We start from the raw sequence: 15,422 nt of genomic DNA, 5'->3' as shown, positions 1-15,422 counted from the left end.
AGGGTGGGCTTGTCATCCAGTGGAACCAACTTGATGACTGGCTCTTGCTCCAAGTTTGGGAAGAAGGTGTTGTCGGGAGAAATTTTTTCTTCAGTCCTACTTTAATTGCTCTAGGCTATAATAAGAGCTATAAATAAAAGTGGTGTAAATCATGGAAATTGTTTCAGCAGGTTTTTCAGTCATTCAGAAGCAGAATGAAATTAAAACTCTTACCAAATAATATGAATCATCATTTCTATTTTTTTTTTTTTTCCATACCAACTCCGGACCCACTTCCCCTGAGTGAAAAGCCTGCCAGAACTTGGACACTAGACATTGACCCTGAACTCCTTTCTTCCTCAACTCTTGCACTTAAAGCCAGCCACCCAGATGAGCTGAAATCTTAGCAAGATGCTGGCTTGTAGTACCTTTTAGCTTGGATACGTTGTTGTAGAATATCAAATAATTCAAGACGCCAGGCACCCTTTTTGTAAGACTTTTAAAACCAATTTAATTTGTAAGCACTGCCTTAACATTTTGCAGTTATGAAAGAAATGACTAGGTAAGATCATAAGTGACTTTAAAAAGCTTACTTCTCCAGGTGAACAGTCCAAGTGTATTAAATGCTTAAAGATGAATGGTAACTTTTAATGGCACTTACTTTACACATTGCAGAGTATATACATGCACAGAGATTGCATTATTGACCTATTAGCTGTCAGTGATGAAAGCACCTTGGATTCAGATTGCTTTTCATTTGCAGGTTCATTACTAACAGTCTGGATGTTAGTTCTCCCCTCCCGCCCCCCCGCAATTTCTGCAGGAATCAACGTGATTTCTAGGAGTAAGCTCAAGGCAAAATGTCACAAAGTAAACCAATTTGCATGCTTCCACATAGTTATAATATTTGCTCAAAATTCCAAGAGCTATTAATGATCTCCTCTGTTCAGGAGTCATTGTGTAAGACATCTCAGGTCTAAATAGGCAAAACAAGGTCTACTTGGTGGGGGAGAGGTTCCACAGTTACAAGTGGCTTGTAACTTCCAGATGTCCTACCCTCTGAACCTCTCCTTCATTAAACTTACAGTTCTCTTGGCAGAGTTCTGTTTTAGGAATGCAGCTCTAATTCTAACCTGAAGAGTTAAAGGAGAAAATGAAAATAACCCGATAGTCTGCTGTTCAAATTCAAGTTATGGACTGTTCTGTAAGGCACATGAAAGGCATGGCTGTACTACCAGCAATGTTATCAAAGTCTAGTTAAGCTTTAAAAGGAGATTTTAAGTGTTGTCCACTGGAATTATCTAGTTACACAGTGCATTATAGAACACCCATTTTGTACATGGATTTCATTGCCACAAACCACAGAAAGCACATTTGGTTCAATTTACCCTCCCCTGGCCAAATCTCCAAATTCACAACACTTATTAAGGTATAATGAATTCTACCGTGGAGAAGACTGCTTCAAAAACATAGAATCTCAGTGTCCATCTTAATTTGAAAACAATAGTGAGGATGTATGTCAGCCGTCTCAACTAAAAAAGAAAAAAAAAGAATGGTGAGGAATTTCAGAGTTTTGATTTTTGTTCAAATTGGTGTTAATGCTTTTTTTTTCTTCTGTTTTCTTTTTTTATGTTTTCAATGTTTAGAATCCAACAATGATTTACTCTTGAGATGTAGACCTAGAAAAAAATTCCCAGTTAATGTTTCCAGCTCCTAAATCCTGCAGAACCCTTCCCTGGGCGGCCCCCTCAGGAGGCAGAGTGCCTGCTCCCTGTGTTTTGAGTTCACTTCTCTGTGTTGATACAGTTCTCCTAGTGTGCCCCTCTTCGTTTGAGCCGGTCTCCATGTTTGTCTTTATGTCTTTATGCTCATTTCTTCATTTCCTCCTCTGCTTCCCGTCAGCCTCCCAAAAAGATATGGGATTATACTCCTGGAGACTGCTCTATCCTTCCTAGAGAGGATAGAAAGGTAATTCCGCTGTGCCTCCTCCGTGGGCTGTGTGTGTGTTCTCTAGCCTGGTTAGTGTGAGTGTGTTGTGGGGTTTTTGGTTGTTGTTGTTTTGTTTTGTTTTAATTATGATTATTTTCTCAAATCACTTTTTTTTAACTTGATAACTTTTTTTTTTTTTTTTTGGCTTGGTGATAGAACTATTTAACAAAGTCTGTAAGACGTCTACTAATGTTTAGAGGTTTATAAAGCAATGCCTTAGTCTCCTGACATATCCTGCTTGTCACAGTCACTAGACTCTGAAAAGAGCAAAAATAGGTCTTTCGCAAAAGGTAGGTTTTTGTGGTATTTGTAGTTCTCTCTAGCGAGTAGAATAGCCTTTTGGAGCTCTGATGACTTGAGGATTTATATTTTCTCTGCCTAATGTTGCATTCTGTTTTCACGTCTGCACCTGATTTCTAGTGAGCTCTTGTGTTCATTCATGCCATCTTTGCCTTATTAAAGTATAGCACTAAACCAGCTCATTTTTCAAACTTAACCTTCCATTCTTTCTGCCTCTCCTCTAAACTAAAACATGCTTTCCCATCTTTTCTTTCTCAAACCAGACTAATCTAGAAACAGATCTCAACCTCTGCCCAGCAGAGTTAGAGGCAGATTTAGAAAACACGGAGACGCTTAATAAAGCACCCGGGGCAAACTTGTCACAGGTATTTCCTAGTTTTTCTCACGCTGTCGGTTCCTCTTCCAGCTCGGTTTTGTTTCCTCCTCTGCTCTCTGGTTTCGATACAGGCAAGGCAATGAGTGGTAATGCTGCTTCTTTTTAAGCTGCATGGCTTTCTGACTCCTGTTTTCCTCTCCCATCAACCTAATTTTTGCCTGGATTTCTTTTGAGCTTGGCATCTTCCTTAAAGGAGACTTTTCAAATATACACAGGGTGGCTGGTGATTTAAATGACCCCACTCCCTTACCCTTCTCTTTCTGTGCTCTCAGAAGGTGACCCTTTCCTTCCCTTGCCTCCATATACCTTCTCCAGATTTTCAGGGAGCCATTTTTGGGGGGCACTTTCCTTGTTTTTTTGCAGCCTTGGGAGATGCCAACCTCAGAGATCATTTTCAAAAACACAGTGGCAGTGATTTGAGTGCCTCTTACGTGCCTGGCACCATCAGAGCGGTCCTATTTGTCATTTGGATGGTTAGAAAGTTCTCCATGAAAAAATGCACTCCAGAGGCCAGACAGCCTGGCCACAAACAAGCATCGAAACTTAACCTGCATGGATATTTTTAAAGAGGGCTATGTCAAAATGTGGTTTATTAAAGGATATGTCAGAGAGAGAGAGAGAGTCCAAGGTAAATGGGTTGCCAAGGGAAGAAACATACCAACTATTTGGATAACCACCCCCAGGGCTCCCTGACAAAATAACAAAGACTGTTACAAGGAAAGGGTATCTTTACAGAAAATAAAGAAGGAATACAGTCACTGCTGGAGAGGCTAGAAAGGTCCACAGACCATGGCAGGAAAAGTGGGAAATGCTGTGGGTCATGTTCTGTTTAAGCAGAACTAAGACAAGGAGGGTCTTGAGAGACTTGGGTTATGAAGTCTTGTGAGTGCCGGACCCTAAGCCAGGGAAGGAGTAGGGAGCCCACGGGATTATGGCAGCAGCCAAGGCAGGCTGAAATAAGGTCAGAAGCTGAAGAACTGAAAGCAGATCAGGAGAGCTGGGGTTCGGGAATCCAGAATCACAAAAGGGTGAATGCACCCAGGCCCCTCTTCAGAACTTGGGTGAGGCACAAAGGTGAGCCACAGTGCACACAATCAAGGCAGATATATCATGGAGCAGGGAGAAGGGGGTGGGGGTTTCCAGCCAGGGTGGAGACTGGAACCGGTTGTAGCCTCTGTGGGATGGAAGGTCTGAGCTAGTTTGAGAGTGAGAACCTCAGGTAAGTCCTAGAGTGCTCTGGGGCAGGACGGGAGCATGAAGATTCCAGGTCCTAAAACAAATCAGGGGTCACTTTTCAAAATAGTCTAATAAGAGTGGTTCTATTATACATACAAGGAGGGAAGGCAGCAGGAGAATTACTGAACTCGCTGAGGCCTCCCTGAAGTTAGATGGCTTCCAGTACATGGACCACTACCCAGGCAAGGTGGGCACAGAGAAGGGTCTGATGTGTGAACTTTGCCTTCAGAAACATGACAGCTTAGTCCCACTCATGCGTAAGGCTCTCCAATAATGCACAGCAGTGCCTGCGAAGAGCTAAAAGAACGGTATGGGCTCTGAGTGCCAGGAGAAACTGACCTTGTGGAAGACTTCTCCAAGGAGTTAGCCAGGATCTTAAAGGATGGGTGCAACCTAGGTACATGGTAGAAATAAGGGGCATCCATGTGAGGCATGGTCAAGAGCACAGAAGTGAACACATTTAGCATGTATGCAGGGAATAAAGTAGAAAATTCAGCTGTAATGGAAAACTCGGTAGTAGTGGAAGGTAGGTATGGGAAAGAGGGTTGACCCTGGATTACAGAGGCTCAGAAAATATGGCTAAGGGGATGATTTTGTCTACAGACCAATGTTGTGATTCTGGAATTGTTTTTGGAAAGTCTGTGTCCTCACTCTAGAGAGGTGAAGTTGAAGGGAGAACCCCCAGTTGGAGGTGCAGAAGGCATGGAGGCTACTGCAGTGGTCCCAGCATGGAAGGGTGAGGGCCCCCACTCCAGCACCAGCATGAAAGGAGGCGAGGGGTGGATGTGACAGCACTCACAGAGGAAGTTGCAACAGGACATTTTAACTGGTGTGTAGAACAAAGAATTGGGGGATGGATGGGGACAGAGGCAACTCTAGGGTTTTGGCTAGGAAGCCAGAGGGGTGAGGACCTTCATACATCACATAAGATTGATGGGGAGAAAATCAGCACAGTGGTAAGATGGAGTTAGTTCTACGTGATTTATTTTTGAAGCATTGGTTGGGTATCATGTAGGGAATATCCAGTAGGCAGCTGGAAATCTAAGACGAGGTGTCCTAAAAGAGGCAGGGGCTTATAAAGTCAATTGGAGCCACCTGAAGAGAGTGATGGGCGAAGCCCTGGGAGCAGATGAAAGATGGAAGGAGACTCATGTGAACGGAAAGGATGAGAGAACAACAGCTACCCCCTGGGATGTTGGATGACATGGAACAGGAGAAGAAGGGGAGAGTCAGAGGGTGAACAGTTCAGAGAAGTTGAAGAAAGTACAACTACCCAGTGCTCCAGAGAGGTCAGCAAAAGAAGACTGAGGAAAGGTCAATGGACTTGATAAACTGGAGGTTTCTAAAAAAATCTTGGGAGGTTGCTGGGTGAGTAGTTGCTGGGAGCCAGAGTGGAGAAGAATCCGGGGGTCCCCCAGGGGTACAGCACTGATTGAAAATATGCGATTGTGGAAGGAAGGAAGATGTTCCCAGAGGGCTCCACAAGGTCACGCAAAAGTTTTTCCAAGATGGAGACCAGGGCATCATCCTCAAAGTGGATGAACACCCAGAATGGGACAGGTGCCAAAGTGGGAGATGGGCAGGAGGGCTGGAAGGATGAACGTGGAGGTAAGAGCCGCACCTTCTCTGAGGAGTAAGGACGGGCAGCTGGGGTGGGGGAGGGCCGTGTTCTCATCCTGGGGCAGAGGTGTCCTCCCAAGTGAAAGGACCCAGCAGGTGAGGGTGGGTGTTCGGCAGGCAGAGGACCAGGCGGGTGAGCCCTGATGAAGGTTGCTTCCTGTCCAGTCTTCTCCCTCTTGGTCACTCTTCCCTTTCTTTATCCTGGTGTTTCTCTCCTTCCCCCTAGTATCTCCTTCCCTCCAGATAGGGTATTTCCCTTGAAATAATCACCATTGGGGTTAGGAGTATCTTTAAAAGTTAACTTTTTCATCAATTTATTCAACTATCACATTATTTTTAAAAAATAAATTAAGCCCTTTGCCTTTTTTCCTCCAAGACAACAGAAACCCTCAACTATGTAATTATGTTGCCTTTTCTCTGCATGTAGCTCTTGGTTGTTTTCTTTCTATTGGGTAGTGGCCTGTAATTTTATAAAATGCTCCCCCACTCAGACTGAAGTGGTCATTCATGGGTTTTGTGAAACTGCATTTCTCCCCCATTTCCACATTCTAAACCTGCAGTGGTGAACAAATGATCTAAATACAGTGTGGTCTTTTCAAATGCATTTTTGTACTTTCTGTACCTAAGATGTCAGGTGATCCTCTCTCTGGATGTGGCATTGGGTGCATGAAGGAGTCTCTCTCTGGTGGGCTTGGCCAGGGGCTCTGAGGGCTGGGGATAAGCCGGTAAAGGCTGTGTTGTCCTCGTCACTAATGCATGTTGGCCAAATGGTGGGCTATCTGCTCTGCGGGTCTATATTTAAGCATAAGCCAGGGGGCCATCTTCCAGCGCACACAGAGAGCGAGAGTGCCCGCTGGCCCAGAAAGCTTCCAGCACCTAGACCTTTCTGGCCAAGCTCCCCATCTCCCAAAGGTCCTTGGTTGGCTACATTGGGAAAGGAAAGGGGCTGCTCTCTTTCCCCTTGGCTTGGAGTATCTGAGGTAAAATAAATGATCTACATTCTTTTTTTTTTTTTTTTTTTTTTTGACCTTTACAGAGCTCGACGGTCAGCCCCACTCCAGAAATTTCTTCAGAGCTTCCTGGATAGTAAGTTGCCACCATTTACATGGCTTACTGTATTGATGTCAGAAATGGGAAGAGGCTATGTTTTGGACCCAGGTGTTTTGTTGGCATCAGTCTAGTGGCTTTGGTGATAAGCAGCAATTTGATAATGTTCTTCAAATTATTTTTCTGTTTTCTCTTCCTCTTCTAAATTAATTTTGTGATGACTTGTAGTATTTTTGTAAGCTTTTTCCTATATGGGCACCTTTGCCTGTAGGATGTGAGTCTGTCTGAGTTTGGAATCAAAGTTCACTCATTTGCTGGTTGTTGGTTGGGGTGTGTGACTGAGACGGGCCACACTGGATATAAAGGGGAAGGGGCGGGGAGTTGGGTCCTCGGGCAGCACCTCTCACGGGGAAAGGTGGAGCCAAGAGGGGGCTAACTTGCGAGATGTGGATTTATTTCCTCATACCAGTCCAGATTCTGCCTGGGTGATGCGTGCACACTCCACTCCACGGAGTAGCCGCCAGTCTCCTTTCCGCCTCCCTAGACCATCCTGAACCCTGTGCCAGATTACTTGCCACACGGCTGACACGTTCCAGTGCCGTCCCCTACCCCTCACCTACACGGCACATGGCAAGCACTGAGCTGGTACAAATCGGCCCGGAGCCTCCCTGTCCCCAATGTTGACACCTCTTAGGGCCCTTGTTCTGTTGCTGAATACCTGAATCATGCTCTTGAGTTAAGAACACAAGATAATTTATCTGTTGATAAATTATCAGCTCCCTGAGGGCAAGGACCGCATCTCCGTAGTACCCGATGCACCCAGTGCATTTGGGAGCTTGTGGTGGGAGCTGCTTCTCGTCGCCATCGTATCCATATCTCATTCTTTGAAACATGATGAGAAAAAGCACAACTGGTACCTGTTCCATTGGCATCAGGTAAACCCCACAGTGAGCAAAGTTCACCCCTTCAAATAGAAGCCTGGCTTAATCTGAAAGCTGAGTCCATGGATTCTGGCATATGTTGTGGTCACTTGGGAATGAATGTCCTACCTCCCTTGCCAAAGAAGGCATGCTACAAGAGTAGTTTCATTTGAAAATCAATCAGCTGGGTTTAGGGTATTTCAGTGGAAAATTGGGAAAAAATCTTAATTCTTTTAGTATAGTCACCAAATCTCTGGCTAGATCCATTCTGTTCATTTTTTCCCTATAAATACGGGTTAATGATTATGATTAAATTTACCCCAGAGCGTAAGAAATTGAGAAGCTACATTAGGACAGCAGCTAGAAGGGAAGTTACCTGCTTTCTTAGAAAAGTCCAGGCATAAAGTCTGTCACACCTAATTTGGGTTTGGTCATCAGACCAGCAGTGCGATAGACCTTAGAGCTCAGATATGGTGTCGGGACCCCCTTCCTGAGCTCCCTCCACTCGGGGCTCTGAGGCTCACTGTCATTAAGGAGCTAGTTGGGCTGTGCCTTCGGCTGTAAGGATGACAAGTCCCAGGCTGTCTAGGTCCCCAGAGATGTTCTTTCAGAGGTGACATCCACCAGATGACCTTAGGCTGCCTGCAGGTAAAGGGCATCTTCGAGGCCACAGCTCCCTGCAAACTCTCCTTGGTCCCTGGGGCCACCTATTTGTCCCCTTGACAGTCCTGACACAGCCCAGTGATTGCTGGGCTGATTGCTCCAGATCTCTCCCTGCCCCTACTGTTTTCAGGATTGCCCAGTGTTAACCCTTCTGCCTGGACTCCCCCCCCCCCCCAAACCTCCTTTCCTTCCCCCATCTCCCCAGAGTACACGGCACAGAAGAGGCTGCTTCTGGTGGCCGGGTGAATAAATTGTCAATGTGCCTTAGTTAATGGGTGAATTCTTACTGGATCTAACGCACGATGTTTAGTGTTAAAATAAGAGCATAAGATACAGTCCCTTAGTAGTTTGTGGGCAAAACACATACCCGGAAGGATGTTGGTAGCTGAAAAGGCAAAGTGGCAAATGAATGAAGGAGGTTAAAGGATTAAAAGTATTCAGGTTTGGGCCCCCTAGGGTACAATCAATCAATATAATAACTTAATAAAATAAATCGTAAGTAAAAGTTTTCAGAAGAAAAAGCAGTGCCCACAGGCTGTCAAAGTTAAGAGCACAGGTCTTGAATGAAATAATTTTAGTGACTTAATTGAACATGTACTATGAGCCAGGCCGTATGGTTAACATCTTATGTACATTCCCTCACTTAGTCCTTTCACCATTCCAGGGTCAAGTGTTATTTTTGATGCCCATTTTATAGGCGAGGAAACAAGCACATAAGGCCATGTGATGCCCACAATTCCACAGCTGGTACCCAGCCGAGCTATAGCCAGAAGAGGAATAATGAAGTTCTAGGAGAGTGGATGATATTGGCCGTAAACTCTCATCTGCACCGTACTGACTCAGAACTGGGCAGTAAATTCACAGAAAGCAAGCTACAATTGACTGGTTCTGAGGGATTAAAAAAACAACGTAGGCAACTATTTGTAATACTGTGTTAGCAGGATTGAAGAGGGCTAACGCAACTGCTTAAAAGAGCACATCGCTTTCAGATGTTCTGAGTGTTTGTGTACCTAAAGATATTTGCTGTGTTCATTTATCAAGCACTCTTATTTATGTCACTGAGATAGGTCTCCAAAGACCTCTGTTTCAGCCATAGTCTGGCTCCCATGAACTACTTGGCAGGAATACGTGAGTTTTATCTTCCTGCTATCCTACCAGTTGGGGATTTTTCAATAAGTCAGGCTAGGTTTCCTTCCAGTTTGTTTCAAATGAGTAAGGTTTTTCTGTATTTGGAATTGGTGGGGAGCCAGCCTCAGCACACTGCCTGACACTCGGGGAAGTGCACAGCAAATGTTTGCTGAATCAATGAATGTGCCTGGGAGTCTTTATTAACTAGCATCCAACTTGCTCAGCACTGAGGCCAGCAACTTTTGCAGACTGAATCTGGCCCCTCTGACTGGATAGTTAGGAAGGACGTGTTGAAAGAAACATTGGCAAGACTTGACTTAACCCCAAAGATTGAAGGAGGAGTCACAGGACAGCTCAGGTTCAAAAACATTGGGATTAAAAAAAAAAAAAATTCTAGATTGATAGAATGAGTCACTAGAGAAGTGATGATGTTGTTTTAAATCTACGTTCTTATCATATCTTGGACAGTTTAGAATTCCATTAATTAACGTGACTACATATCACAGTGTTAAAAGAATGTGCATACAGAGAGGAAGAAATTCACCCATAGCCCCAATATCCCAGCATAACTACCAGTCCTTACTTTCAAAATATATATATATGTTTGTTTGTTTTATTTTATTTTTGAGGGTGGGGAGGGGCAGAGAGAGAGGGAGACACAGAATCTGAAGCAGGCTCCAGGCTCTGAGCTGTCAGCATAGAGGCCAACATGGGGCTCGAACCCATGAACCATGAGATCATGACCCGAGACGAAGTCAGATGCCTAAACCAACTGAGCCACCCAGGCACCCCCAAAAATATATTTTTTATGCTTGCAATCACAATGTCCAATTTTGTATTTTATTTCCCTAGAGTTATCAGATCTTAAGTCAGCCCTGACTTAAGATCTGATGATTTTCATTATTGTTATTTCTCTTTTTATTTGAGAGAGAGAGAGAGAGAGCGCGCTCACATGCGCACACAAGTGGGGCGCACGCACGAGCGGGGAGGGGCAGAGAGAGACACAGAATCACAAGCAGGCTGCGGGCTCTGAACTGGCAGCACAGAGCTTGATACAGGGCTTGAACCCACAAACTGTGAGATCATGACCTGAGCCAAAGTTGGATGCTCAACTGACTGAGCCACCCAGGCGCCCCTCAACGTTGACATGGATTAGCACTCATTCTTTAGCAGTAATTCATTTTTTGCTTAGCTAAAGAGGCTTTCTCTATTTGGCCAGCAAGTGGCACTCAAGAGCACGCTGCTTTTTCCTCAGAAAACACTTTCTTTTAACCTAAGATCAAAACACAAATTTTCACCTGAAGAACTATATGAAACTCTCCTGGGCCTTGAAAATGTTTCAGAAATCTGCATGTAAGCATTTAATTTTATAGAATCATTTATTCCACTGGTATTTATTGAAAAGCAGTGCTAGGCACTGGGCATGCAAAGATTAGTAAGATGAACTGCCTGCCCTCAAGGGGCTCAGAGTGTGATGGGGACACAGGCTGGTAAATCACAATTAGAATCTGGCGTGGTAAACGCAGTGCTGGGACCCAGAAAGAGTAACAATCACATACTCTAAATATAAAAGGTAATTTTTTTCATGCAGTACAAAGGCTAAAGATTTTCTAGACTTCCTCCTCCAAAGCCACAGTTAAAAAGTTGCTTTTTTTTTTCTTGCTAAAAACAACAAATGGTTCTGAACAGTGAATTCCGTGAGGCTGGAATTTGTCGCCTGTTTTGTTCCCTGTTGAAGCTCCACCTGGAAGAGTGATTCACACTTAATAGATGCTCAAGAAATACTTGAGTGTATAAAATAAGTAGTGGAATGAACTACTGAGAGCTTTTCTAGAAATATCATTGACAATGATTTGCAGAGATGACTGGAGGGAGTCAGGGCAGAGGAGGCAGAAGTGGTGGTGGTGAGGCGGTGGCCAGGGAGGTCAAGGGAAGGGACTGAAGTGAGCTGTATAGGACAGGGAGGAAGCAGGACTTGGTAACTGGTTAGATTTGGGGAGCAAGGAGAGGGAGAAAGGGGTTGATTCCCTGGGCTTTTTGACTTGGGCGATAGGAGACAGAAGAACAAAGCTGGGCTTGTTTTGGAGCATGTAGGGTTAAGATGCCTGAGGTGGAACTCTCCAGAAGGCAGTTCAATGTATGTGTCTGGAGCTCAGAAGAAAGGTCTATATGATAACAGGTTTGACGGTGGATTTCTTGGACAGTCTTACCATACTTAACAGTTTTACAGGTGAAAGAACTTGAGAAACAGCTTGCTTCCCAGCAGGTTAGCCTTAGCTGCTGCACGTTGCCTACTGGAGTCAGGCTGGGGTCCCCCAGAGCCCACCTGGTCATACAGTTGCAAGTAGTTGGCCCTAAGAGGATTACTCCATTCTCTCACTTTATTCTTCCAGCGAGTGTTTTCGTTGAATCCCCTTGAAACTCAGCCCCCTTTGCATCTTAGCCAGAGGGCGAATTGTCTGGCCTGTCTCCTCCTGGCCTGCTGCTCTCTTTGAACTGAAAACTGGCTCAGCCCAAGCTGCTGAGAGCTGAGCTCCAGTGCTGAACTTGGCTTGTTTTGTTCTGTGGTCGGTAGCTGCCAATGCTGATTGGGCCTTTCTCATCAGTTCGGGCTTTTCTCATCCTCTCTGATCTCTTTGAACGCAGTAAAGACCCAACAACTCTGTGACCCTCAACAATTGCCTTCACCACTCTGGCCCTCAGTTTCCCTTTGGTGCAATGGGACAAATGATGTCTGTCTTTCCAATAATTAGGAGATCTGATGGACAGCTTACATTTTAAAGCATTGTTCCAGAACTTATAGGAGACCCCAGTTGGGAAATTTTACACATCTGGAAAAAGCATGTTGGCTTTGGTATCAGAAAGAAAACAATTAGCTATAGCAAATCCATTCTGAGAGGTTTCCTGAGTTGCTGGTTTGTCATTCTGGTGGGGAAGCAGGACAAAATGGTGATAATGGATGGAATGAAGCCAGAAAGTGGAGTGGCTGCAGGCAGGAGGGGATTTCTGACAAGTAGTGAGGCTGAGAGGTATGAAGTCATGGCAGAGTGATGACCAGATGAAGCTGGGCAGACCTGGAGAAGACCGTGTTGGAAATTCTGACCGAGGCTGAGGCACTTCAGAAGACAGCAGGGTAGAAACCTCCTTCAGTCCCTCCCCAGTGCTGAGGGAGGTCTGTGAACCCCAAACCAAGGCCAGCAGGGCTTAAGAGACTGTCCCATCACCACAGCTGAAGGAAAAGTCAGAAAATGCAACCAAAAAGAGGGTAGGCTCTAAAAGGGAAATTGAGATTTATGTTTAAGGGGCAGATTTATGTTTAATTATGAAATTCAAAGTTAAAGCCAGTAGTTTGGGGCTCCTGAGTGGCCCAGTTGTTAAGCATTTGACTTTGGCTCAGGTCACGATCTCACTGTTTGTGAGCTCGAGTCTCGTATCTGGTGAGCTGGAGCCCTGCATCAGGTGAGCTCAAACCCCAGTTCAGGTGAGCCCCGCTTGTCTGTCTTTCTCCCCCCATCTCTCTGCCCCTTGCTCGCTTGTACCCTCTCTTAATTAATTAATTAATTAATTAGCTAATTAATTAATTAAAGCCTGAAACTTAGATGAGCTTGCATTTATTTAAAGTGGCACATAGTGCCACCAGCTGGTAAGTGACCTTCATGGGTCGTCCTGCCCTCTAACTGGAGTTGACGCCGTGTCAATCAGAGGGTGGGGAGGAGGGTTGGGACACTGTTGAGCACCCCTGCAGGTAGAAACAGGAGAGCCAGAAGCTGTGTGGGTGGCAGCCCTTGTCTTCAGGCCTCTGAGCCTGGCAGAGCCATGCCTCTGTCTCCGGGGGTGGGAGTGGGCACCTCCAATCAGGGACCAGGGTGCCAGTAAGGACAGCCAGCCTAGGCCTGGGCCGTGCCAAGTCCCTGCAGTCTTACTGTTGCCACCATTCTGATGACTCCATGGTCCCTGATGTCAGGAGCCTAAGTAGATGTGATGAAATTCTTATACTTGTGAAAGAATTTCTAAAAACATGATTGCATAAATCGAAGCAAATCCTTAATCAGATCATGCGTACCAATTTTACCATCAGAGAATTTGACCTCGTACTCATTCAACAAATATTATTTATTGAGTGTATTCATGGACCCGCTTGCAGGCCCCCTGCCAGTAAGGGCACAGCCTGGGAGAAAGAGGTTTGTTGTATCGTGCCCCTTCCAGAGGTTTCTTCTCTTGGAGACACACCCTGGAGGCTGCTCTGTAGACCCAGTTCACTCGCACGCTTTTAAGTTCTCAGCTTTGAGAGTTGGTTTTCTTTCCCCTTAAGTGTTCAGTAATGTTCTCCTGTCTTGGCTGAGAAAAGGGGAAAAGCATTTGATCCCCTGACATGGGACCAGAGAGAGTGAGGAGAAGGACCTCGGGGAATCCTGACTCCCCTGGGCAGTCTCCTGAAATAGAGCATGGAAAGCTCTGGAAGCCAGTGGTGGGCACATGGTAAGGAGCTAGGAAGTGGTGGCTACCATGAGGGATGTCACCAGTGCTAGAAGCAATGGGATTGCTCAGCGGAACTTATGTACCCTGAGGTGCAGACATGGCCTATTCTACCAGAGTCTCCACCTCTTTTCCATTTCTGACTCCTGGGCTCCAGGGCCACTTGTCCCAGGGGTACATTCATGGCAGGTGACACTTGACAGTGACACGGAGCTCAAGCATCCTCAGGACTCCTGTGCTGTGCAAGCCTGGGCTCTTGGAAGGCACTGCCTCCTCGGTTGTAGGGAAACGTTACGTATAAAAGTACAGTTGAGGGTGCCATGTGGTGCCCAACGACAAGGCTCAAGTTCCAACGCTGCCATTGCACGGACGGTGGCTGCTTGGACAAGTGCTGATCTCTCAGTGCCTCCTTTCCCCATCCAAAAATGGGAAAAGTTGGATTGTTTGTGAGGATTAAAGAGAGAATGACCGTCAAGCCTCCCCCATACACAACTCTCACCACATTGTGTAGAGTCATCGTTGTCATTATCTGTGACCACGGGGACCCAGAGGCTGTGTCGTATGTAAGAATAATCCCATCATCGATGGATGGGTAGAGGGAAAGAGATGGATAGGTATGTGATAAGCAAATGCAGTCCAGTGTTCTGTGTAGAATCTGGGGGTCCAGAAGATACGAGGGTTCACTATATAATTCCTTACGTTTTTCTATACACTTGATAATATTCATCATAAAATATTGGGACAAGCAATTCCATCTTCAGAGCTAAAAAATCCATACGGATACTAGTAAACCGAATTCAGTAGGACTAAAAAGCAGCCTAGCAGAAGCCTGAGTACTTTTGTGGGAAGGAGGTCATTCACTATCTGAGTGAGTGTATATGTGTGTCTCCGTGTGTCAGTGGGTGAGGGCGTAGAAAACAAGGATTAGGGGAAGGGAAGGGCTCAGTGAGTAAGTGCTCTTAATTTTTTCTGTACCCCACCTCATTCCTAAAAGGATTTGTGGTAACTTGCAAAAATACCGAGAATTTCAACAAGATAAAAATAAACAGAAGATGCAAATGAGCAAGAGTTTATACTCCTATTATATTTCAAAAGGTTCTGACTACAAATTTTGAAAGAAGCTGGTGCAAAATGTGGCTGGGATAGTAATGGCATATAGAATCCCAGGTTCCCCTTTGGTGACCGGTTTTCCTGGAGACCCAGGATAATTGTTGACTTCAGTGCTCCATCAGCCAAAGTGCTTGTGAAGAATAACCCAGAGAAATAATCCAAGTGGTGAACTTGAAGTCACCAACTTTGGCTGGCAACATGTCAGAGGAGGCTCCGCTCATGTCTTCAGCTGTGCCATCTTGTCCCCCAGTACCCACCCTGCCCTCCCCGCCCCCTTCTCCCAGCCCTCCCTCCCCAGACAGAGCTTCTCAGAGTTACTCTTTTAAAGCACAGATGCCATCATTTCTTTTCTTTCCTTTTCCTTTGTTTTTTAACACGTATTTATTTTTGAGAGACAGAGGACAGAGAACTTGAATGGAGAAGGGGCAGAGAGAGAGAGGGAGACACAGAATCTGAAGCAGGTTCCAGGCTCTGAGCTGCCAGCACAGAGACCAACGAGGGGCTCAAACTCACAAACTGCGAGATCATGACCCGAGCCTAAGTCGGCCACTCAACCCAATGAGCCACTGGGATGCCCC

General features: G+C 45.4%; 1 protein-coding gene across 50 annotated transcripts in view; it reads left to right on the top strand.

The window, feature by feature from the left end:
• SORBS1 (sorbin and SH3 domain containing 1) overlaps positions 1-15,422 on the top strand; it is a 231,542-nt gene that overhangs the window by 176,536 nt on the left and 39,584 nt on the right. For 34 of the 50 annotated variants that reach the window (XM_045438321.1, XM_045438318.1, XM_045438311.1 and 31 more), the window contains 3 exons: positions 1,882-1,947; positions 2,532-2,633; positions 6,537-6,586. In XM_045438321.1, the coding sequence (XP_045294277.1) occupies positions 1,882-1,947; positions 2,532-2,633; positions 6,537-6,586 (218 nt within the window). The remainder of the gene's footprint in view (positions 1-1,881; positions 1,948-2,531; positions 2,634-6,536; positions 6,587-15,422) is intronic. The other 16 variants (XM_045438339.1, XM_045438336.1, XM_045438340.1 and 13 more) reach the window with 3 other exon arrangements.

The sequence above is a fragment of the Leopardus geoffroyi genome, chromosome D2, assembly GCF_018350155.1.
Source record: "Leopardus geoffroyi isolate Oge1 chromosome D2, O.geoffroyi_Oge1_pat1.0, whole genome shotgun sequence".
NCBI lineage: Eukaryota > Metazoa > Chordata > Mammalia > Carnivora > Felidae > Leopardus > Leopardus geoffroyi.
The sequence above is the reverse complement of the archived record's forward strand: the minus strand, read 5'-3'. Positions and strand labels throughout refer to the sequence as shown.